Source organism: Phalaenopsis equestris, unplaced genomic scaffold, assembly GCF_001263595.1.
Source record: "Phalaenopsis equestris unplaced genomic scaffold, ASM126359v1 Scaffold001091, whole genome shotgun sequence".
NCBI classification, from domain to species: domain Eukaryota; kingdom Viridiplantae; phylum Streptophyta; class Magnoliopsida; order Asparagales; family Orchidaceae; genus Phalaenopsis; species Phalaenopsis equestris.
Window position 1 is genome coordinate 493,273 of NW_018165530.1, and position 26,379 is coordinate 519,651.

Consider the following 26,379-nt stretch of genomic DNA (forward strand, 5'->3'; position numbering starts at 1 on the left):
TTACCAACTAGGCAGAAACCCCCCCCCATCATAGCCACAACCCACCCCCATCATAAATCATCCACCCCCATCACAACTCCATCACAACCCCCATACAACCACAACCCAATCCCAAGACATCCACCAACTAGGCACAAACCACCCCGATTATGGCTCCATCACAACCCCCACACAGCCATAGTCTAGTCCCAAGTCAACCACCAACCAGGCAGAAGCCACCCCCCATCGCAGCCACAACCCAATCCCAAGACAGCCACCAACCAGGAAGAAACCACCCCCCATCACAGCTACAACCTACCCCACATCACAGCTCCATCACAACCACAACTCACCAAAGCCCAGCACAATAAGCCTTCACATGCCACCAAGAAGCACATCACCCACGCCCACCAACACAGCCTCCAAAGCCATCAACAGGCACATCACCCACACCCACCAACACAGCTTCCACATGCCACCAAAAAGCACATCACCCGCGCCCACCACCACAATCTCTAAAGCCACCAACACACACACACACTCACATGCCACCACCAACCCACAGACCCAAGTCCAGCACAACAAGCCTCCACATGCCACCAAGAAGCACATCACCCACACCCACCAACACAAGAACTAACAGGCACATTACTCACACCCACCAACACAGCCTCCACATGCCACAAGAAAGCACATCACCCACGACCACCAACATCTCACATGCCGCCAACAAGCACATCACACACACAGTCACATGCCACCACCAACCCACAAGCCTAATCCCATGCACAACACAACCAAAGCCACCAAGAAGCACATCACCCACACCCACCAACACAGCCTCCACAAACACTAACAGATAACAAGCACATCACCCACACCCACCAACACAACCTCCACATGCCACCAACAAACACATCATCCACGACCACCAACGCAGCCTCCAGAGCCACCAACACACACACACACACACACACACACACACTCACACACACACTAACATGCCACCAACAAGCACATCACACAAACACATACACACATGCCACCACCAAAGCACAAAACCAAGCCCATGCCCAACACAATCAAACCCACCAAGAAGCACATCACCCACACCCACCAACACAGCCTCCATATGCACCAACAGGCACATCACTCACACCAACTAACACAACCTCCACATGCCGCCAATAAGCACATCACCCAAAGTCACCAACACAACCTTCACAGCCACCGACACACACACACTTACACTCAGTCACATGCCACCAACAAGCACATTACGCGCGCGCGCGCACACACACACAACTCACATCCCACAAACCACAGAACTAAGCCCGTGCACAACAAACCTTCACATGCCACCAAGAAGCACATCACCCACACCCACCAACACAACCTCCACATGCCACCAACAACCACATCACCCACGACCACCAACACTCATATACTCACACACACTCATATGCCACCAACAAGCACATCACACACATACACTCTCACATGCCACCACCAACCCATAGACCCAAACCGATGCACAACACACACCCAAAGCCACCAACAAGGACATCGCCCACAACCTCTAGCACACCCTCCAACCAAATCAACCAGTGCAACGGAGCAACCTTAAACAACCATTCGAAAAGGAGAACCGCACAAAGCCTCATGCACCCAATTTACTTCAAATTTATCTAAAAAACGTAAAAAATCCCAAAGAAATCCATAAAATCAGAAAACCGCATAGAGATAACCATTGCAACCAAAAAACCTGTAAAATGCATATAGAAAAACATTGCATTAGAGACCTTCCAGCCAGAAGTGAGCCAACTCACTAACAAGCAATCCATCGGGACACTGGATGAGCAAGGGAGGAGATAGACAGAAGGATAGAGAATGATACAAGAGAGAAACTAACATAGATATCTCGGAAAAGAGAGGATGGAGAAAGGTTCTCCCGGGATCCGTCGATAGGAGCAACCGAGGGAGAGGTGAGGGAGAAGAGGCCTAGGGCAACAGTGGTCAAGCGAGGGAGAAGACAGACAGAAGGGCACGGGAGGAAAAAAAATCCCTCGACATGGATAGAAGATGCGAGCCGCAGGGTCAATCTCATAGCCATGTTTATTAGACAAAGTTGAACATTATTTTTCGTTAAGCTTCCCGAACACACGAAACAAACGCGATGGCAGCATTTTGAAAACGCAAGCCGCGGTTATAAGCTGCCCCAAACGGGGCCTAAATCATGTCCCACTGTATCAAAAAAGCAGCTAAAACTCTTGTTCAACAACATAAATTTTCCATGTTGAAGTGTTTGTTCAGAGCAATCGAGAGGAGATAAATTTCAAAGTTAATCGTTTGCATATGATGTGCTTGTAAGTATTCATACATGCAAAGATAAAATGAATAAAAAAATATAGAAGATTAATTTTATAACAATGAATGAAGAACACATACCCACACAAGTGAGACTGCCTAACCTTCTTCTAAAGAAAGAACATGCATGAATTTATAACAATGAAGAGCACACAATCATAATTCAATTGTGATGAAAATCACTAATCTGCATCTATCTCAGCCCACAGCAAGTAAGTACAATCTTCATCCATAAGAGAAAGAGACATCTCACAATTTTCTATATTTTCAAAGATCCTACCAACCATTGAATAAACCAGCGGTTGCGAATACATATAACTTATAGAAACCTTCTATACATGCAATTCTTGATTGAAAAGTTCGTTGCCCTTCTATATATGCAAGACCTATATATGCAAGTCTTGATTGAAAAGTTTGTTGCATAAACGGCTCTTCTTGTAGTACACTGGTCATTTTTACATTTCCTGTTTTTAAATTCTGAGGTGTATTTTGCCATGTCTTCTGGGAATGCAGATGTACAGAAGATAATGCAAGAATGTTCAGGTTATCTCAATCACTTCTTCATGTTCACGAAGTGCTAACCTGTTGCTCATGTAAGTTTAGAGTGGTATATTCGTTATATTTAAATTTTAGGTGTTAAATAGGTAAAATACATGATTTTGGGAGGCATGTATGTAAATACCCCTAATTTAATCTAATTGCATAAAGGCCACTCAACCCCACATCCTAGAAAAAAAAAAGACTTTATTTAAGAGGTGAACAGCAAGTAGAAAGCTGATTCAGCAAATGCTGTTAATTTCCAGCCTCTGCCAATCATGTAGCACCCACATTTTTTAAAAGAATCGACAAAATAAGCAAATTAGAAGAAAAAAATAGACAATTTGTGCCATGTCCGTGCTCATATAATGAAGAAAATATTACGTACATAATCCGCACATGCTTAGATAAGATTATGTAATGGAGAAAATGTCACGTACATAATCCGCACATGCTTACATTTATTGGGCCAGTTAATCCAGTAATTTATGAAAAATATTAAAATAATCTCCAATTATTTTAAAATTAAGTTCTTATAATCCTCTTTAGAAATCTACACAAGAAAGATAAAATAACTCGTGCTTAAATATCACTATTTTTTCTAGAAAGAATTGACAAATAAAATGACTGAACCATAAAATATTTTAATTAAGTAAATGAACATTGAGAGGGACACAATGACATAAACACAAATGTAAGCAACAATTTTATAAATTTAGTACACTAATCAAACACATAAGAGTGCAGTTATAGGAAATAAAATGTACAAAAACGTAAATAAACTAATATTAAGAGAGTTTAGCTAAAGATTAGACTCTAGATCTTTCATTTTACCCAAGCTTCGCTGAACTCGGAGATTCTTCGGTATACTTTGACAAGCTGCTGGTTGCAGAAAAGAGGAGAGGTGCAAGGGCCACACATGAGATAAATGACATTCCCCAGGGGCCTCATGTAAACTCCATCCTCCCGGAGCTGCTGGACCAGAGAGGTAGCTTCTAATGACGCATATCTACACAAGAAAGATATATTTAGATACATGCCACCCAATTCTCATGCATTTACGTATCTAACACCTATACTTTACTTTTTTAATTTTACATTTATACCATCAAAATCGTTCATATCTCGTAAAAAATAACACTATTTTAACTTGTAAGAAGTTGAATATGAGTTTTTACGTACAATTAAGATGACATGTGAAAATGGAAGTTTAGGTGTTAGATATGTAAATAATATTAGAATTGAGGAGTATGTATGTAAATCTTCCGATTAAATATGTTGACTATAGCTTAAATGAGAATGTTAGGATGAGTACTATATCCCACTATGTTGACTATTTGATACTACTGAAGCACTTCATTTTAGCCAAGTTAACTTTAAAATTAGAAGGCGTATTTTTACCTATATCCCAATTTTTTTGTATGACAGATTTAAAGTAATTGAATGTAGCATAACTAAATAATGCTTAATCTTTTTGTAGCACTGATTGATAATTTTTAGTATTACACTTATTAAAATTGCATATTTATCTTATATGATTTGTACCAATTCTAAAACTTTTATCCTCAGGTTTTCTTCATTGTTCTAACTTTTCTTTTTTTTTTTGGCAGATAAATTAACTATAACCATCTTCAAAAATTACACATTGCGGTGGCACCTCACGTCAAATATTATTCATAAGTACCCCAATAACGAATAAAAAAATGAACTAGCCTTTTGACGTACAATTTTCTATGTCTACTTTTAATCTTGATTTTTTTGGTATACATGTATTTTCTACGTGAGTGTTGTATGCCGAGTGGTTAGGGTGACAATTTGAGCCCGATCGGCTAGCAATATTATATATATATATATATATATATACACACACACACACACACACACACACACACAGCCCCAATCTAGTCTGTCGGCCATCCCGATCGACCACACCTTGCCAACCGGATACTCGGCCGACCAACTTGAACTGACTTACCACTTGGGCTGGCCACACCTTGCAGAATCGGTCACCCGGCCGACCACCTGGAGCAGAACCGGTCGACCGATCGAGGCGGCCACCCAAAGAACTAGCTACCCAACCAACCACAGTAAAGGTTGACGACCATCTTGGACTGGCCACTCCACGCTAGCAAAGACAATTATGGACTAAATTACCCCTTCCTGCTCCCCTTTAAACAGGGGTATACATATAATTCGCTTTGGTTTTTATATATATATATATATATATATATAGAGCGAGAGAGAGAGAGAGAGAGATTGTAAAGCCTAAAAGTAGGCCTCCACGATGAGCCAACGAAGCTGCCACCGCCAAAGATGTCGTCGCCAGAACTGTCGCCAACACCTACAAGAGCTACCCCAGTCTAGTCTATCGGCTATCCCGATCGACCACACCTTGCCAACCGGATACTCGGCCGACTAAATTGAACCAACTAACCGCTTGGGCTGGTCACACTTTGCAGAATCGGTCACCCGCCCGACCACTTGGAGCAGAACAGGTCGGCCAATCGAGGTGGCCACCCAAAGAACTAGCTACCCCAACCATGATAAAGGTTGACGACCATCTTGGCCTGGCCACTCCACGCTAGCAAAGACAATTATGGACTAAATTACCCCTTCCTGCTCCCCTTTAAACAGGGGTATACATATAATTCATCGACCACACCTTGCCAACCGGATACTCGGCCGACTAAATTGAACCAACTAACCGCTTGGGCTGGTCACACTTTGCAGAATCGGTCACCCGCCCGACCACTTGGAGCAGAACAGGTCGGCCAATCGAGGTGGCCACCCAAAGAACTAGCTACCCAACCATCCACAATAAAGGTTGATGACCACCTTGGACCGCCCGCTCCCTCGCTCGCTCTCGCCCTCTCTCCTCTCTCCCCCCCCAACCCCCCCCCCCCCCCTCCCCCCTTTCTTTATAAATAGAGAACCTCTTGAATATAAAAGGGGTATCTTTAGGCTCTCTCTCCCTCTCATGTTGGGAGCTTGCTCCCCTAACTTGTGTGGAATAAAAGGAGCCGTCGAGCCTGGGGACCACCCTTATTTGCCCTGCAACTGGGCAACCCTCTCTTTCTCCACTCCCCGGAATCCGGTTCTATTTTTTGGTCACAGTCCGAAGGACAGTTTTGGATTCAACATCTTAAAAGGTGAAGTGAGCATGGACGTGCTGCCAACAAGACGAAAGGTCTACTAGGTTGGAGAAGAACCATGACAGAGAGATAAGAGATCAAAACTAGATATCAAAAAAGAAGAAGATGGAGACATAATGTGGCAAGACATAAAGTAGATGTGACAAGTCAACAAAGAAAGTACAAAAAAGCAACAAAGTAAAAAATTGATAAGACATAAAGTAGAAGGGAAAAAACAACAAAGAAAAAGAAGAAGACTCCCTCACATTCCAAAGGAAAGAAGGCCACGTACAGAAGAACAAAAAGTGATAAGCACTTTCCTCACCTTACTTTGTTTACTTATCATTCATTAAGAAAGAAAGAGAATAATAAAAGAGAGAGATGAAAATAATGACAAAAAAAAAAGAGAAAGGAATAAAAAAGTCATCTCTTTTTTCACTTAAATCTCTCATCCGGGAGAACATTCCAAAAAATAAGATCACTGTCCCTCTCTCTCTCTCTCTCTCAAAGTCTCCCCAAGAAAAGAGCCAACACATTCTCTCTAAACCTCTCCTTCGAGAAGAGCACTCCAAGCCTTCGCTCCAGAGCTAGCAAAACAAACTTTCTAACTCTCCAAACCTCTCTTCTGGGACAAGCATTCCAAGGATCTATTTATTGACTTGAGTCTCTCTGCTGGGAACAAAGCTTCTTCTCCCCCTCAAGAAATCTCCAAAAACTTATTCTCAAAGCTTAAGTTGGAAGAAGCTATAGAGATGATTTCCAACCCTGAAGCCACAAAATCCGTGAAGGCTACGACGCAAATCATTCCACTAGCAAGTCTCAGCGGTTACCCCCGCGAATGCAACAACAATACTGCCTAAATTGGCGTAAGATGAGGCCAACCGGAGGCGAAGTTCTGATAAGGATAAGAAAGATTGGTAAGGGCTTGAATTGTGAGAATATTTCTATCAATAAATTTTGAAAAAAGCTTAATTATATTCTCCAAAAATCTAAACACTAGCAAACACTAGCAGATGACTATTTTTCCAAAAATCTTCTTCACAAAAGATACCAAGAAAACTGTTAAAAAATTAATGCTTATGGAATGATGCTTCCGAGACTAATGAGTTTTTCATTCTGATCGCAGCTTTGCCTCTAAGATGTAAAAAACTCGGGAGTTTCATGTACAGCCTAAAAGCAGACCTCCTCAACGAACCAACATAGCTGCCACTGCCAAAGAAACCGTCATCGGAACTGTCCCCAATGCCTACGAGCATCACCCCCATCCAGTCAGTCGGCCATCTAGGCCTATTACACCTTGTCAGCCGGCTAACCAACCGGCCGACCACACCTTGTCGGCTGGCCACATTGAACCAGTCGACCACTTGGGCTGGCCGCACCTTGGCCACCTGAAGAACCAGCTACCCGACCCTCCACAGTAAAGGTTAACGATCGGCTATCCTAGACCGGCCACTCGACGCCATCAAAGATAGCTAAGGACTAAATTACCCCACACTGCTCCCCTTTTAAACAAGAGTATACATGTAATTCCCTCTCACCCCTCCCTTCTCTCTACAAACAGAGGACTCTTTGAATATAAAAGGGGTTCCTTTAGGCTCTTTCTCTCCCCCTCATGTAGGAAGCTTGCTCCCCTTCTCCCTCATATTGTAACATATTTTGTGTGGAATAAAAGGGGTCGCTAAGCCCGAGGAGCACCCCTCTGACGGGGCAACCCTATTTCTCTTTCTATCCCTCTCTCCTTCTCCAAGAATCTGGTTCTACCCTTTGGGCATGATCCAAGGCCAGATTTGGATTCAACATCCTATAAGACTACTCCTTGAGCACGGTCCGAATGACAGTCATGGATTCAACATCCTAAAAGATCTTGTATAGCCTAAAAGTAGGCTTCCTCGACAAACCAATAGAGCCGCCACCGCCAAAGACACTGTCCCTGGAACTGTCGTCAACACCTACGAGCACCGACCCCATCCAGTCGGTCAGCCATCTCAGCCAACCAAACCTTGTCGGCCAGCTACCCAACCGGCCACACCCTGTCAGTCGGCCACCTCGAACCAGCTGGCTACTTGGGTCGGCCACTCAAAAAATCGGTTGCCCTGCCGCCCACAGTAAAGGTTGACTACCGGCGGACCGACCACTCGACACCAGCAAAGACGGTAATGGACAACATTACCCCTCGTTGCTCCCCTTTAAACAAGGGTATACATGTAATTCCCTCCCCCTCTGTTCTCTCTATAAATAGAAGACTCCTTGAATATAAAAGGGGTTCCATGAAGCTCTCTCTCTTCCCCTCATGCACGGAGCTTGCTCCCTCCCTCCCTCACCTGTAACCTAAAATTTTGCGGAATAAAAAATGCCGCCGAGCACGAGGACCGCCCCTATTTGCCTCCGGGCGGAGCAACCCTTTCTTTTTCTTTCTCTTTCTCCACGCCTTGAAATCAAACTCTATCCCTTGGGCAGCATATATATATATATATAATGTGTATTTTTTTTTCTTTGGCTAAAACCTGAAGCAATTGTCTTCGAATAGAAGGAGGATTGACTACGTATTTTACCATTTCAGTTGGATTACATCAGAGATCAACTTTAAGCCCATATCTTTTTGCTCCCATATCTTTTTGCTTTAGATATCTTTTTGCTTTAGATATGGATGCTCTTATTGGACATTTACAGGAGGATGTACCCTAGAGTGTGCTTTTCGCTAATGATATCCTTCTTGTGGATAAGACTAGAGAAAGAGTTCACAAAAAACTTGAATAATAGAGGTCTACATTGGAGAGTAAAGGCCTTCTTTCGAGTAAATTTAAAATTGAAAACGTGGAATGTAATTTTAGTAGTAGTAGCTTTAGTAGCAGAGATGTAACTATGGGTGATCAAATCATTAAAAAGTGTGAGCGTTTTATATATCTCAGGTCTATTGTTCAAAGTGATGGTGATATAGATGAGAATGTTATTAGCAGAATTCAAGTTGGTTGGTTGAAGTGGAGGAATGCACCGGGCCTATTGTGTGATAGAAAAGTACCGCTTAGACTAAAAGGAAAATTGTATACGATGGTGGTGAGACCTGCAATCCTCTATGACGCAGAATGTTGGCCTTTAAAAGAAAAGCATAAAACAAAGTTAAGTATTGCTGAGATGATAATACTTAAGTGTACGAGTGGTTTGACACTTAGAGACAAAATGTGAAATGAATATATCCGTGAAAGGGTTGGCGTAGCTCCAGTGGCAGATAAGATTAGAAAGCGTCGACTTAGATGGTTTGGTCACATTAAATGTCAACCAAATGATGATTCGATTAGGAGAGTAGATGCTTTAGATTTGACTTATGTTAAGAAAAACTGAGGTAGGCCTAAAAAAACTTTGGTGTAATGTTTAAAAAATGATCTTAATCTATTAGAATTAAATGAAAATATAACACTCAATGGGACACTAGAGAGAAAAGATTCATGCAGCCGACCACACTTATTGGGATAAAAGCTTGTTGTTTTTTGCTGAAACCTGCAGCAAGGTTCCAGGCTTGCTGGTTTGTAATATAGTTGAATGTACTCAAAGTGTTTAAGGTCAAAATTGCATCACTAAAACGGATAAACAAACACAAATGCATGCATGTAAAATTGAATGACTTTATTTATGTAAGCACATATGTAGAGACGGGAGCATGCATGACAAGCATATGCATTCATCCATGTAGAAAGAGAGAGAACAACAAATGTATCCATATATGCATGCATGATGAATTCATGCAAAAACATACACATACAAATTAATGGTAGCATAAAGACAAGATTTGTACTCATATAAGATATGTAATTGGCTCAATTTGTTTCAATGTTTCATCATAAAATAGCCTTTGATAACATAAAATACAAACCCTAAATCGGTGCCCTTTGCGTGGAGCTCAATTGCAATAAGAGTTCCCAATGCAACAACCCTTTTCACAGCAAGAAATGATGATATCCGGCGAACAAGTTTCATGTCCCATAACTGCGCCCTAAACTGCGAAAGATGCACATAGGCAAAAAAAAAAAAAAAAAAAAACATTGAAACTACATTGAATCCTATAAAAAAAACACAGAAAAATGAAAATTAAATAGCAGACCACTGTACTGCATTACTACAACAGAAATAGATATATAAATCCCATTAAATTAAAGTAATTGCAAATGATTTGGATCAACAATGAGCACCAACCAATCAAAATGCAGCCAAAAGATGTACTTCAGAAGTAATTTATGCTAGCACGGTAACAATGACACAAATTACAAAAAATAAACAACTTTCAACAGGTTTGTGGTAGTTGTTGGCAGAAACAGTGAAGTTGGCGGATTTCCTTGCAAGAAAAGCAACCTGAAAAAATTACCAAGGCTGCCGCAAAGAAGCTGGAATTATTCCTTTGCAAAATTTTCGCTCATCTGAAATGGAAAAAAGAGGCAAAAACTAGCCAAAGTTGAATAGAGAAGAAAATGCCCGGCCATTTATAAGTGGTCATATTTTAGTCGCATAGTGACTACGAAGGCATTTTAGGAAACTATATATTTTTTTCTTGAATTTTCTAGTAAAATTTAATTTCATACATATCTTTCTTTCTCATATACAAGAAGCTAATTCATGCACAACAAATGTGATCATGTCGTTGTGGAGCAAGTTATTTATTTATAACAAATAATTTTGCTTAAATTTTTTGTTATATTAATTTCATTTTAATGAAATGCATTGAGCTTATTTTTTGTTAAAATAACAAAAAATGCTGAACAAAATACTTCTTATTAAAAACTATCTCATTGCAACCTGCTCAATCTGAATTCACTATTGGTGTACGTGAATTTAATAAATGAGTTTGAGGAAATAAGGAAAGCAAAAAAATTTAGATTAAATGAAAAAATTCAAGGGAAATTTTTTGTTCAAAACTTCAGAATCTATCTTTCCCAGAAATTATAATGCGAAGCAATCGATGCCTCGATCCGGTCTGCCTTCCCAACAAGCTCTATCACGGCTGACAAGACCATAAAGAATTAATTGCTCTTGAAAACTTATTCTATTCATCAATAACTTGGTCTTATATAAAATCGTACAACATTTTACAAGTAACTCCCTAGACTTCTTCTGTATTTCCTATTTACCATTAGGACTTTAAACTAGATACAAATCTCAATAATGGTCATGTACTTGCAACAAAGGGGAATGAACGTTAGTTCCCCTAGTAGCTCATTGAGGGAATCTTTATGGAGAAGGAAAAAGAAAGTGGCTCTGAAGCTTTTATAGCATCCTAGAAATTCTGAGAAGTTGAGAACAAACTTGGTTAAGCAGAACCAAAGCAAAGACCATGCCAACTCAAAAATTGAAGGTAATCCGACCAAAAGAATTCAACAATTTAAAGACCATCTCTCTAGTATCCTTTACAATGAAGGTCATGATCATCTACAAGCAGTGTTCCTAATGAACTAGAACAAAGTTATGGGCTTTGTAGGACAAAAAAGGGAAGAGTAGTAGGTTGGCTAATCTTAGAATGCTGAGAAAAGAAGACATCCCTGCTCTCCAACTTGAATATCAAATAAAATGCCGTGTGGCCAAGATTAAATCCGTAAAAGAAGCATATCTCGTTCTGTACTTTTTTAACCAATCGGAGAGGAGCCTTAGAGGGGTTAAACTCCAAGTCGAAGTAGATCTCAGCTTTCACCTAAGATAAACAATATAATGCTCAAGACCTTGCTTGCTTTCTTCAACTTCATTAGAAGCACCCGCTGAGAGTCCCTAAATAAGAAGAGGAGACGAAAAATAAAATCAGCTAGCGTAAGGTTCACAGGTCAATTGAAAACAATTCTCTAGGCACGTTGGAGTGAGATATTATAGGACGAAAGAGCGATGAGAAAAAAAGAATGGAGGGGAAACCAAATAAAGCCATAATAAATAAAATATAAGTAATGGGAACTACATAAGAATATCCATCCCAGCCATGGATTTGGAAATTGAGTTTTTGTAACAGGAATGCCAGCATCCCAACGAGAGAAGGTTAAGCATGCACTGATACTGGAGTTAACCCAAAACACTTGCAAACGACACACGTTTTAACAAGGACGATGCAACAACAATAGCACAACACAAATAAAGATAAATGCACCTTGTGGAAATAAAAACAAAAGTAAATAATAAAGGATAGAAACAAACCTCTCAAGTAGGTGTGGTAAATCAAGGAGTGGAAGGAGCTGCAAGAAGGTGCTCGAAGAGTGGTGACCAACTGGAGAATGCAGAGACAGCCGATGGAAGGGAAGGGCAGCGCTAACAGAGGGTCGGTGGACTGGTGAGGGCGAAAGACGCTAGCAGAGGGTCGTTGAAATTTGCATATGAAAGGCGTTGGCGGGAGCTTCAAACAACTGGGGGCTAGTAGGAGAGTTGAATGGTGACTTGTCTATGCGGAGGAAGGGCGTTGGTGGGAGCTGCGAGAGACTGGGGAGAGCAGGAAGGCTGATCAGCAAACAATCTGTAAGGGAGTGGGATGATGGCAAGGCCTGCGAGCTTCTGAGAAGAGCAGGCGAAATCGGTTGACCGAGGGATCACCACGAAGAGTTAGGATGGTTTCTGAGGATGGAAGGGACTGCAGGGAGATAGCACCAACTTGAGCGAGGTAAAGCCGAAACACCACTCATAGTCGAATATAGCCCTTGGAGAGGGAATGCCTTGGTGGCACACCTAAAATTAGAGAAGGATCAAAACTATTTAGTAATCAACAAGCAATAATTACAAATAGGATGGGAGGGGAGACTAGACCAGGTAAGTAGGAAATTAGGCAAGGATTAAAGGAGAGTGGAAAGGAAAATGCAAGAATTTGAAATGTTGTCCCGGAAGGAAGGAAATGATTAGACAGGGGAGATATTAACACAAGAGAAGAAGAGGGGTGGAAGCTTCCACCCCACTTGGTTCGGTTTTGGCCAGTTCGGTTTGGTCCAACAAAAGGCAGGAACGGGCAATTATATGCGTCGGACCGAACCAGATAGCCCCGCGTCATGCACGTTCAGTATAGAGCTCTGTTTAGCTCCTCAAGAGGCAAACGAGAACATGACTAACTCCTAATTCTCCTCCCTAAGTGAGTTTCACAAAGAGGGGACTTGTATTGTTTAGTCAATGGAGTAGCGAAAGAAGTGGGAGAGTGTGAAGTGGAAGTGACAGGTGTTGCATTTAAAAGCATTGGAGATGATGGAGTAGATTAGTGGTGGACAAAAATATAGGATAGTGCAGAATAACATAGAAGAGCTCACCGCAAAGGATGAAACGGTAGAGAGAGGCTATTCATGAGCTAAAATCCCATAACTAGTTTAAAAAGCATATTAGAAGAAGCCACCAATAGGTGTGAGATGCCTTTCAAACTCTGGCTTTAACAAAAAATTTTAGTGATTATTACCCCCACTAATTTTCATAGTTAGAAGCCTAATTCCTAAACTTCAGAGGTAGCAACCATACACATTAAATGTCAAAGCTCTCCAAAAACTATTTGAATTTGAACTATTTGGATCTTGTTCAAACTTAGTTCAAACCTAATTCAAATCTTTTTTGCTCGAAGGTTTAAATATTATTAAAATCATGGTAAAAACTTCGCTCACACCTGATTCAAATTAAGGTTGGAACAATTCGTCCACATGCAGCCAATTAATTCCTTCTCCATTGAGGCCTGCCGTGAACTCCTTTTCTTTTTCACACATCTCGAATCTCATTGAAGCCTTCCAAAGCGAGGTGTCATGTACTCTTCTTCTGTAGAAGCAGTGGGTTCACTGATGAACTCTTCTTCCTCTCAAACACCGCTTATCCCATAGCAAAACTCATCTTCTCTTCTCCCGCAATTTGTATCATCTGCAAAATCCTCTTCCCCTCACACACAGTGACGCAGGACTGCAGGGGGCTGGACAGGGATTTGGTTCAGCAAGAGGCAACTAGTTTAGTAGAGAGGCTGAACCGGCCGGCCCAAATTAGGGTTGGGAGGGCTGCCGCCCCTGCCACCACCACCTCTCTCTCCCCTAATTATCTTAATTTATTATAAATATGTTGGTATTTGGTTTTAGGGTTCAATTTTGGTTGAAATTTCTGTTTGGACAGCCTCCAACGTCTTATTTTCCCTTCTAGGGTTGTATCCAATGGCGAGAAGGTTTTTCGGTTGTAACTCGTCTAAAATGGTGTATCTTCCCTTTTTGTGTTTACTACCCTCTTCATACACACCGTCTCCCTTGTTTACCCCCGTCAAGACAGCCTCAACTCTCCCCTACACCTTCCAGGCTTGCTGCAACTCTTCCCACCTCCCAGATTTGCCACACTCCCCTCAGCCACCTCCAAAATTTTTCGCACTCCCCTCCAGACCATTTAACTGCCGCAGCCCTCACTACCAAACCTTGTTGCTACTGAAAACCCCTGTAGCCCCCGCTCCTAATACAACATCACCCAAAACCACATTTCACACCTCTGCTGTCACCAACACCTCCTACACGCCTATCTACTAGCTGGACAACCGTCATCAAACTACTCATCATCGCCCGAGGGTGTCTTTTGTGTTGTTATCATTTATATTCAATTTTGAAGAGTCGTAATCTAATTGATTCTAACAGTAATATTTGCATTTTTTTTATGATTTGGGTTAAATCCAGTATCAATTTGTATCAAAGTCAGCCTAACCCTACTCTTACCTTAGGGTTTCTTAGCATCTTCCTAACCCGCTCCACCAAAAATTTTCTTTCATATTCCCAAAATATAGACAAATTTTGACCTAACTTGAATTTTTCCTTGATAATTTTCAATATCAGTAACCCCAAATTAATTTTCTTACACTTTCAATTAGTCTCATACACCATTTTTCACCTCCCAAGCCTAAATCTTAGTCATAACACTAAGAAGATACATACTCGAGCCTTCCCGGGAAAAGATATAGCAAGGATTCGTCAACTTCAGCGGAGACTGATGGACATAGAGAATGAAACTCAGGGAGAGATCATCCTCGACCGAGATCTGGAGAGTCGATGAGGAGAAAGGAACGGGGATTTGAATCCGTTCCATAGAAAAGTGCCAGATACAAGCCCCGATGCTTCAGAATTCAATATCGTAGAAGGCCGAGAGAGAAGACCACTTAATGGAGGACAAAGGTATTTTGACATTAAAGTGGATCTACCGGAGTTCGATGGAGGTATGGATCCAGACAACTTGCTCAACTGGTTGCAATTTGTCGAGTGAATCTTTGAGTAAAAAGAAGTGTCGGAGGATAAATGAGTAAAACTAGCATCCGTCAAGTTGAAGAAGAGCTCCTCCCTGTGGTGAAAAAACCTATAAAGACAGAAAAAGAGAGAGGACAACGACAAGATTACCAAGTGGAAAAAGATGAGGAAAAAGATGCAGAGGAAATATCTGGCACCTCACTACCATCTTTTGAGGCCTAATCACTTGTAGTAGTAAGATCTATCAGTGGAGTTTACGACCCAGTTTGACCAACTGCACATGATGTGCAAGTTGGTCGAGCCAGAGGAGCATACGATAGTCCGCTATCTGGAAGGCCTACAACACGCTATCAACGTGGTACAACTGCAACGCTATTGGTCACTTGGAGATGTCCAAACATTGGCATTGAAAGTGGAAATGCAGCAAAAATAGAGCAGGTAACCACCCTCAGTTGGAGACAACAACAGAAGCACGTCTCAGAGGGTCTTCAAAAAATTGGTTCGGAGAAGAACACAGCCACCCCAGTGAGAAGAAGCCTGGCAAGAGTAGCACAAATACTACAGTCACCGCCAAAAAAATGATTCGACGCAATGCATTTGGGCTCATCACCTCCAATTGCCCGACGAGTCAATTTGTGTCTTTTACCAAACAGGGTGTTGTGGATGAGGTTAGCGACGAATAGCCAATTGAAGAACAAGGTGAGGTGTATCATCTCCCACCGAATGAAGGCGAGATGCTCGTGGTTCGACGAGTCCTACAGACCAAGGATACGAGAGATCTACAATGAATTTGCCACAACATATTCAACACTCATTGCAATATGAGTTGGAAGGTATGCGGTCTCATTATCGATGAAGAGAGTAGTAAGAACGTGGCATCTAAGCAGCTGATAGAGAAATGGGGCCTCACAAACTAAAGGAATTCTCAGTTATATTCTCTAACGTGGCTAAAGAAGAAGAAGAACAGGACCAACATTGTCCGGAGGTGCATAGCGGAGTTTTCAACTTAGAGCCAGTTGCAAGATCAGGTGTGGTGTGACGTGGTACCCATGGATTTTTGCCACCTGTTGTTGGGGAGACTGGCAATTTGAGCATAGGACTCATCCTATAAAAAACTTGACATGGCCTTTTTTTCATAAGTCAATGTATACACTCACACAAAAAAAAGAAACATCTAGAGGCTATAAATATAATATTGAGCTACTAAAAAAATGTTCCCTTAAAAGGAACTAATTATCAAGAAAAACATTCAGTGCAATATTGTAGCTTATACTGTTCAGATTGGGCAAATTCTATTACTAATAGAAAATGCACAACAAGGTTACCAATACTTGTATAGAGGGAAACCTTGTTACATAAAGGGGTTAAAAATAGAATATAGTGGTTCTGAGTAGCACTGAAGCTGAAAAGAGTCATGGCCAACGGGTTATGTGAACAATCCTGGTTACAAAAGGTTTTGGCTGAACCATATAAGATTACGAATTCTCCAATAAAATTAAGTTTTGATAATAAGACAAGGACAATTATAACCCACAATCCTTTGCAAAAAGATAGAACCAAGCATGTTGAGATTGATTGCTATAGTATAGATTAAAAACTTCAATCAACAATCATTTGTGTGCCTTTTATTCCTCTCCCAATAGACTACAAATATCATTACAAATAGAACGTTCAAATTTAATTTTGATTTCTTCTTTAGCCTGTTAACAATGATTTATATCTACTCTCCAATTTGTGGGGGAGTGTTAAAAAAGGAAAGAAAGAATGGAATCCAAAAGAGCACTGGTTGGAATAGGAGGAAAAAAAGTGTACATTGCATTGGGATTATTTCACAAGAACGAAATGAATAATTAACTCTGCAAAGTTAATTAAGAGATCATTTTTTATTTAAACTCAAATTTGTATCTTATATTCTACGGCATGTTATCATAGAAATTGTGCATAAAGATACCAAATATCCCATAATTGTTATACTATTGTTCTATTAATATTAAATCTAGAAAAATATATTTATCTCCAAACTTGAACATTATGTGCATCATGCACATTGAAGGAAGGAGAATTAACTTATTGGTTTTAAAATTTTACCACCGTCTAAAACTGTCTTAAAAGTTTTTAGTCAAGGCTTGAAAGTTGCAAAGAGTTTCTATTAAATGAAGACAAAATGATGGGATTTGTAAAGACCTTAAAAAAATTACAGATTAAATAGGATAAGTGTGCATTGAAAAGTTGCTAAAACAAATATCATATCGTATGGAAAAAGCCCAACCCATGCAGTAAACGGTTAAAACAAGACTATACACACATCAAACAAAGAAAATTAATTTCCAACTTCTCAAAACAAACCTTTGAAACAGTACCCATAATTCATGAGATCCCATGGCTACTGAACCTCTACAATGTTTATGGTATGATATTAATTGAAACTAGGTAGAGGACTGCAAGGAGATCACAAACCTCTATAAGTCGTCCTTCTCCATGCTCAATATTGATATTTGTAGAAGGATCTTTAAACCATTGAATGGATTTTGCTGCTGCAGCACAACCCATAGCATGGGCTGAAAATGAATGTCCGTGCAAAAGAGCGACCAGCTGAAGGAAGACGTTAAAAGAGACTTTGCACTTTAGTTATGATTAACAAGCAAAGTTAATCGAACAAAGATTTCAGGTTTGCCAGATCCTGAAACATAAAAAAAATTGCCGCAAGTACTGCATAACGTAATTACCTTTGAATCACCACCGAATGCATTGAAAACAGCTTCTGTGGCTAAAGTTGCTGCCAGTGGAAGGATACCACCAGTCATGAGTTTCCCAAAGCATGCTATGTCTGGTAAGCAACCTAATAATTCTGCGGCAGACTACATAAGACTAAAATCAATTCTGAACCACAAAATAAAAGTCAAGCCTTTAGGAACTATTAGATTTATAACGACATTCAAATCCCTAGCCATTATTACTTGTTATTTCTTTCCTAGTTGCCTTTATTCCCTCATTATATATTTTCTATTTAATTTATTCTATTTTTATGTCTTTCCTCTTAGCTTTTTTATCTTTTTCTTTTGTTGTGCCTATTATAATTGGGTTTAAATACCCCTCTTTCTATCAATGAAATTATGATGCATGCTGCTCTATTCCAAATCTCAACATGTTATCCGGCCTAACCCTAAATCCAGTCTTCTGATTTTTCCGCCACAGTTTTTATGTGATCCTGCAGAAACAACTGCAGTTTTCCTGATTCTACAGCCACAAGTTTCCTCCTGTTGTGAGATATTTCTTCAAGAGAATTATAAAATCAAAGGATATCATCGAAACCTTAAATTTTGTAAAATTTCAATTAAACCTTTATATTGTGTGAATATTAGACTATAAAAAAGCAATATAGCCAAGTTAAATGTGATGGAAATGAGAGTTGTAAGATCAATGTGTGGCAAAGCTAGAATGGATATGCGAATAGATGATATAGAGGGATGGTTGGAACTGCAATTATTGAAGATAAGAAAATTGAAAACATATTTGGGTGATTGGGACATGTACAACAATGGTTTAAAAAATGCACCATTAGAAAGGTAGACAGGGAATTAGGAAGGAAATTAGAAAGTAATGTGAATGGACGCTATTCAAAATCATTTATAAAGAATACATCTAATATCTCAAACAACATTCAACAAGAATATACCACCTAATAACATGAAAAAGAGAGATATAGAATAATGCATAATTAAAGTGGAATAAAATTATTGATATGAATGGGAGTATAAATAACCCTTACATAAATCCTAAACCAAGAAAAACAATAAAAAGAAATAACAAGAAAAGGAAAGATATAACACCTAATATCTTCAATAATTATTTTATATTAATTATTTAGAGATAAAGAAAATAACATAAAATAGAAAAACCTAAAATAGAAAATGAAATAACTCATAATCCAAAAAAATAAATAAATAAATAATAGTTAAGAAAATAACTCATAATCTAAGAAAATAATTTACTCCCCATAACCATGTTCAACCTAGATTTGAAAAAATCAAAGAGTGGGCGAGGAAGAAACTAAGGCAGAACTTGAAGTATTCAGCCCGTACAATAGTTGTCTTTGATTGCAGTTCCTGCAGTGTCTGTAGGTAGGCGGAAGACTCTTATAGATAATGATGCAGGGGAGGTTGCAGGGAAGTAGACAACTGCAGTTCCTGCAGATAGGCGGGAAACTCTTACGGATAATAATGCAGAGGAGTTTGCAAGGAAGTGGACAACTGCAGTTTCTGCAGTGTCTATAGGTAGGCAGAAAACTCTTATAGTTAATGCTGCAAGAGAGTTTGTAGGAAAGTAGACCACAATTACCTTTAACTGCAGTTCATGCTGTGTTTTTAGGTAGGCAGAAGGCTCCAGCAAGTGATGTTGCAGAGGAATTTATAGGTAAGTAAACAATTTGCAGAAAAAAACTGACTTCTAGTTGATTGCGGTCGTCTTTGACTGCAGTTCTAGCAATCTCTGTAGTTAGAAAAAAGGCTCCTATAGGTAAGGCTGCAGAAGAGTTTACAGGGAAGTAGACAACCTGAAGAAAAAAATTGACTTCCAGTTGACTGGGGTAATCTTTGTCTACAATTCCTCTAATGAATGTAGGTAGGCGGAATACTCTTACAGGTAATGTTGCAGGGAAGTTTACAGAGAAGTATACAATCTCCAAGAAAAGCTGCAAGATATAACTTGCAAAAAAAAGGAAAAAAAGCCCCAAAGGTAGGTCTTGCTACAGAAAAAGCTTCGGAGGAGGGCCTGATACAGAAGAAAGCTCCGGAGGAGAGCCTATTGCGAGAAAGCCCTGAATGGGGGGTCTACTACAAGGAAAATTCTGAAAGAGGGCCTAATGTAACAAAAAAAGTTCCGTAGGAGGGTTGCTGCATGAAAGATTCTGGAAAAGGGTTTGTTGCAGGGAAAAAGATTCGGAGGTTCTGTGCGGGGGGCTTGCAGGTGAGCAGGTCAAGCATGAGAACTCCGAAGCTGTAGCATCAACCTTCTGCAAGACTTTGTTAATATCAGTGACTTCTGATGCTCCGTAACCGACAATGCGGCTTAGCGTGGTGCTGAGACCGACAAGAGTTGCAAGCCCATGGTTAAAAACACGAGCTACATAGGATTTAATTAGGCGAATGTTGGAAAATTTGATGTTGTCGTGGGAGGCTGTGGGGCTTAGGGAATGGTTGTACTCGATGACTTGGGCAGCACGGAAAGTGGTGAGATAATCTTGTCTCCCAATTTAGGCATGTTCTTCCAGATCCTCTGTTACCATGCAACAAAGTCAAGAGAATTTTGATGGGCATAAAATCATAAACAAGGAGTTTTGCATCCTTCCTGAAGTAATAAGCTTTGAGAGGCAACAATTTCTCATGCTCCATGGATCCCACAACTCCAATTATTTCCCAAAACTCATGCTCCAACAAATTAATGTCCTTCAGCCACTTCACGACCACCACAGACCCCATCTCCAACAATGCCTTGTAGGTCGTTCCAAATGTTCCCTTTCACAATACCTCAACTGACGCGTGCAACAAATCCTATAGGTCAAAATCTCCATCTCCCGACCTTTCAAAGAAAACAAATCTCTTCCCAATCTCTGGCTTCTTCTCTGCCACCCCGCCCGCCATAGCCACCACGACCGCTGATTTACCTCTCTCCCTACCCCTAGGCACTATCTCTGGCGGCTTCACTATCGTCGATACTGCTTCCACTGTCGTATTTTTACTCTCGTTGTTGCTACGACACACGAACACCAAGAAAATCAACAATATGAGCACCACGGCAGCAGATCTAACAGCAATTTTAGTGATGGTGCCATAAGAGAATTTACTCCCGCTACTATCGGAGGCAGGTGCAGTGCAGCTTACATTTCTTCCTCCAGGGGCCATCGCCAGCACCAGTGTCGGAATTGGCGAGATCTCTCCACACAATGACATCCCCATAAACGTACTCGCTGATTCCTTCCTGAGCTTGTAAGAAACCGAGTCATTGAGCCGATTGAAAGACTCATTGAAGTACTCTAAATTTGAAAGATCAAGGATCCAGCTACTGCCCTCTATGGAGAAGAGCACCGTCGGAATGTTGCTGGAAAATGGTTTTCCTGCAAATAAATGTTGCAGATCTTGACAGCGCCAAAGAAATTCGATAGGAGGCTGCCGGAGAGGTCGTTAAAGCGGAGGCTAAGGGTAAGAAGAGTGGTAAGAGAAAGGCAGAAAGTCCAATGCTATCGACTTCTCATTCTAGACAGAGTCGACAGACAGACAGAAGTTATCCGGCGGAGGAAGAGCCTGCAGCACGATAAAGATTTGTCGGATGCAGGGAATAGGCAGTTTTCTGATGGTAAGAGGCTCTAAGATTTTTTTGCTGACTCTAATTCCAAGTTGAAATTTAGAATAATGCGAAATTAAAGCGGAATAATTTTATTGATATGAAAGGGGTATAAAGAACCCTTATATGAATCCTAGATTATAAAAGACAATAAAAAGAAATAACATGAAAAGGAAAATTATAACACCTAATATCTCCATAATCAATTCATATTAATTATTTGAAAATAAAGGAAATAACTCCTAAACCAAGACAATAAATATAAAATAGGAAAAGAAATAACTCCTAATCTAAGAAAATAATTTATTCCTCATAACTTCTCACATGAATAAATTATTTCCTAATATAAATTCTAACAATATTCAACAAGAATGAATAAAAAATGAGGATTCATAAAGCATAACCTAAGTAAAAAGGACAAGAGCAATGATGATGTAGTAATGTCATTAACTTGAATAAGAACATGCATTTCTATCATAGAGACCCCCATTAACTTGTGACAAGTTATTAAGCATCTATGTTTATTCCATTCATAAAATCCAGATAGCAAATGTACAAAGGAGGTAAGAGGTAATACAATTCAATGATAAAATAACTATTTGGATCAACACCCAATAGTTTAAGTTCTTATGTACATCAGATTATCATTATAAGCATGGAAAGAGCTCTCTTTCAACTTTGAATCAAAAAAACCCAAATAATATTATTTTAAGTCTCAAAAGGCGTATGCTTTCAGTTCAGTGGACTTGGAGGGGGAGAAGTGTTAGAACATAGAAACATTATTTTTGGAGCGCAATATAATAGCTATAGGATTCAGCTTTGATTTTTTACAAAATTTCCCCAAAGCAATTTAGGCAGCATCAAGGTGGAGACAGAAGTAAAGTTTAGAGCAAATCAAATGAATTTTTACCTCGTGTCCAAGACGCCAAAAACCTGAAAACACCTCATCAAATACAACTGGAATTCTACGATTTCTGCACTCACCAACAAGCATTCGCTGAAACAGTGGATCAATCATGTGCATTCCACCAGAACCATGTATAACTGTACAAGAACAGTTTGGTGGTTGAGATTCTATCAGACTTAAATCCCAAAAACTTTTTTATCATAAAACTCAAATATGCCAAATTCTTAAAATTGATTTTCTCATCCAATTTTTGCATTCAACCATTACTATAAGAAGTAGAAGAACAACCATTCAGAAACTACAGAACTCAAAAGAAACTTCAGTTACCTAATTCATAAGGTATGATAACTAAGTCATGGGAATCTGAATAGTTTTTCATCTAAAAAATGTGAAGCATGACCTATCACTAACAAAAATATTCCAATAATACAAGAAATCGCATTCAGAAATAGTCTACATGTCAGCAAAAAACTTTCTGACAGGAAATGAGAATTATTATTTTTTCGAAAATGAATCATTGAAGAAAAAACAAATAATCAGGCTAACAACAAAACTATTTATCAAGATGTCTAATTTTGATTAATTTAGTTTGGGCTGCAAGTCGTTTTCTCAAGGATCAAAAATCCCAAATATACTAGTAGAAAATGTATGACTCCTGTTGTATAAGTGATGTATGTTATGTTCTATATACATAACTTGACTGTGGTGGCCTGACAATTTGATATTACGGACATGGATTAAATTCAGAAAAGGCTGTGAGAGAAACTATGGTATAAAGCATAAAAAAAAGTCAATCCCTCATAACCTTGCATTCTGGAGCTCAAAATTACTTCTAGAACCAAATTTTTTTCAGTAATCAAGAACAAATATAGAAAATGCCAAACATTATTCTAAGGTGTGAGAAAATTAGCGGAATTTTCTAAGCATTTCAGGCAAACCTCTGATTCCATACACATACATAAGAATGAAAAGAATTTACAAAAGTAGAAGTTCAATTACCCGGTTCTATAATTAGTGCTCCAATATAGTTCTGTGGATTTGAAGCAGCAAATTCCAATAACTTATTTGATATGTAAGACGAATAGCATAGAGCGATAGCTGAAGAGTCCCTATCCCTACTTAACAATTCACCGTAAGAGCAAAAGTCTGTAAAGTTGCAACAAATTTTATGACATTGTTAGACAAAAACTACTAATCTACTGCAGCAAAATTCTAATGTACTTACGCAGATCATCTTTCCTAAGGTTGTCAGACTCAAAACAATCTGGTATAGAAAGATTCCAAATCTCCATGGAGACTAAAACGGTAGGAGGCTCCAAAAATAGCCCTTTTCCAGAATACCTACAAATATTTAATGACTTATTATATTTGGTAACAGGTAAATAGAAACTCCATAATGGATAAGAAGTACATCATTCTCCAAATATAAATTGTACTAACCACAAATAGAAGCAAAATATGCCATGAAATGTGGGTTTCAGGTAGTTAACCCCAAAGTCAAGCATATGAAGAAGAAAAGAGGAAAGCAGAAATGTGGATATATGTACAAAGTATTCAGCAATCAAGAAAGAAAAAGTAATTAACCTACCTGGTCAAATCATGGTAAACTAAATCAGATTCATAAATAACAAAATTAATTTTCCCAAACATATTAGAACAACTTGAAAGGAACATTCAAATAATCAAAAAATTAATTTTGCCTAACACATTAGAACAACTTGAAGAAACATTAAATCATTAACAAGTGACAGCAATTAGAAGTAGAACATATATGCATACATATTAACTTCCTAAATTTGCAACATGCATAGATATGTCCCAAGAGTGAAGTATGTTTAGTAAAAACTTCATGTATATACCAATTTAAATTATAGCGTTGATGTAAGGTCCATAAAGCATTTGTCCAAATAAATAAACATCAAAGAGATTAAGGTGCAGAGCAATTTAACTTATATTGAAGAACCAGTAAAAGTTGAACTTTCGAGGTCAAAGAGAGGATAAAAGATAGATGATTTATAAAAAAAGTAAAAAGAGGCACAAAGAAGACAGAAAAGGAACCTAAAAAAAAGATGATATGAGACAAATTCTCTCTTGTTTAGCTGGTCAACAAGAAAGCGAATTTCAAGAATGAAATTTCAATATAGAGTGAAGAATTGCAATGTTCAAAAGTTTGCTAAAGTAAAATAATAAACTTATTGAAAACATTATATGCCATTTTTTCACATCTCACTAAAATAATTAAATATTTTTTTATAAGCTCCTTCCGTGTTAAAATAAAAGATGATTACAAAAGGGGAGGGGAGGAGGATCCCCTCTAAAAAGAAAAAAACATACATAAATTCCTAGGGGTTCCTCCATCCACATTACAACTTCACCCAAAAAAGAAGAAAATAAAGAAAAGTTTTCAAAAACCCAAAAATACATGTAATCAATCAAAACGTGTACCCAAATTTTGAAGTATACCTCGTATGGGCATCTACAAAAAGAAATCTGAGATAAATTGTGATGTAAATCAAAAGAAACAAAACTTTGACACTTAGAGATCAACCACCCATCCAATCTCCTCGAGCCATAATCTGCAGCTAAACAAAATTTTGAAAACAACAGCAGTAAGGGAGCCCCCATACGACATCCAGGCTGAACCAGAAATCACTTTATCCAAAACACCCTTTCTCGAAAGCAAAAAGGAGGCTCAAAAACAAAATCTGAAGAAAGTAAACATGAAACAGGAGCCAATGGCCTCCCAAGTAGATCAAACCCCACAAAAAATTGGAGCCATGGGCCTCCGAGATATTCTCTTTACCCACTCCCTAAGATCCAGATGATGCATGTTAGTAAATATAGCTCCCCTTAACAGCCATGTAAAGCCTCAAATTGCAAGTAAAATAGCTGCAGGTATTCCCCTTTGAAAAACCAAAATGTTCTCATTCAGAAACAGTAAAGCAAGAAAATAGAATAAGGCAGTAAAAATTGCAAAGTTCCTCCCCCACAGATCAAACCCATCAAACTGGACCGAGAGACAGAGCCAGGGGAAATAAACAAAACAGGGAGCAAACAAAGAGTCGTGGGCCCCCCAAGCAAATTAAAACCATCATATCAATGGAGCCATGGGCCTCCAAGAAATTGTTCATGCCAAACCGCCTGACAAGATCCTTGTGAAGTTCCAAGCCATAGTGAAAAAAGTAAGAAAAGTAAGAGAAGGAAATATCAGTTCCCCGAAGGTTCACAGCTGATAGTGAAACCTTCATCAAACAACAAATATCACACTTCCCTACGAACATAAGGAGCATCGATGTTGTCTCCAACTAATAACGTATGAAGGGGGGGATCCCACCTGACAGACATTTGTGGCACTACCTAAAGTAGCTAGCCAGTTAGTTGGTTGATTGCCTTCTCTAAAAATGAAACTCCACACCAAATTCATATTGGAGGTCAAACTTTTGATTCTCTTGATATAATAAAGAACATCCCAAAGGGGGGGGCCTGGACTGAGAGATAGAGCGTACACCTAACAGACATTTGTGGCACTACCTAAAGTAGCTAGCCAGTTAGTTGGTTGATTGCCTTCTCTAAAAATGAAACTCCACACCAAATTCATATTGGAGGTCAAACTTTTGATTCTCTTGATATAATAAAGAACATCTCAATAAGGCTCCAAACCCTTTGAGAAAATGTGCATCAAAAACTGATTATCACTTTCAACAATGAGATTATTCCAGGAAAGATGAGCAGCCAGAATGACCGCCAACAAAAGAGCCTGAGCCTCAGCTTCTAAAGGAGAATCTACGCAAGAAGGGGAGGATAAAAAGAGAATGTAATTTCCTGTATCATTCCGAGCCACACCCCCACCACCAGCACTATCAGGTTTCCAGCTCCCATCCGTGTTATATTTAATCCAACCTTGGGAGGAGGTCTCCACCTGACCAAAACAGTT

At 39.3% G+C, this 26,379-nt stretch overlaps 1 protein-coding gene across 1 annotated transcript in view; it reads right to left on the reverse strand.

Moving 5' to 3' along the window:
- LOC110033088 (bifunctional dethiobiotin synthetase/7,8-diamino-pelargonic acid aminotransferase, mitochondrial) overlaps positions 1-26,379 on the reverse strand; it is a 124,754-nt gene that overhangs the window by 15,507 nt on the left and 82,868 nt on the right. Inside the window, exons 8-14 of the mRNA XM_020736950.1 lie at positions 23,671-23,786; positions 23,445-23,591; positions 22,449-22,582; positions 17,926-18,057; positions 17,657-17,791; positions 9,883-9,995; positions 3,718-3,892 (exon numbers count right to left, since the gene is read on the reverse strand). Of these exons, the coding sequence (XP_020592609.1) occupies positions 3,718-3,892; positions 9,883-9,995; positions 17,657-17,791; positions 17,926-18,057; positions 22,449-22,582; positions 23,445-23,591; positions 23,671-23,786 (952 nt within the window). The remainder of the gene's footprint in view (positions 1-3,717; positions 3,893-9,882; positions 9,996-17,656; positions 17,792-17,925; positions 18,058-22,448; positions 22,583-23,444; positions 23,592-23,670; positions 23,787-26,379) is intronic.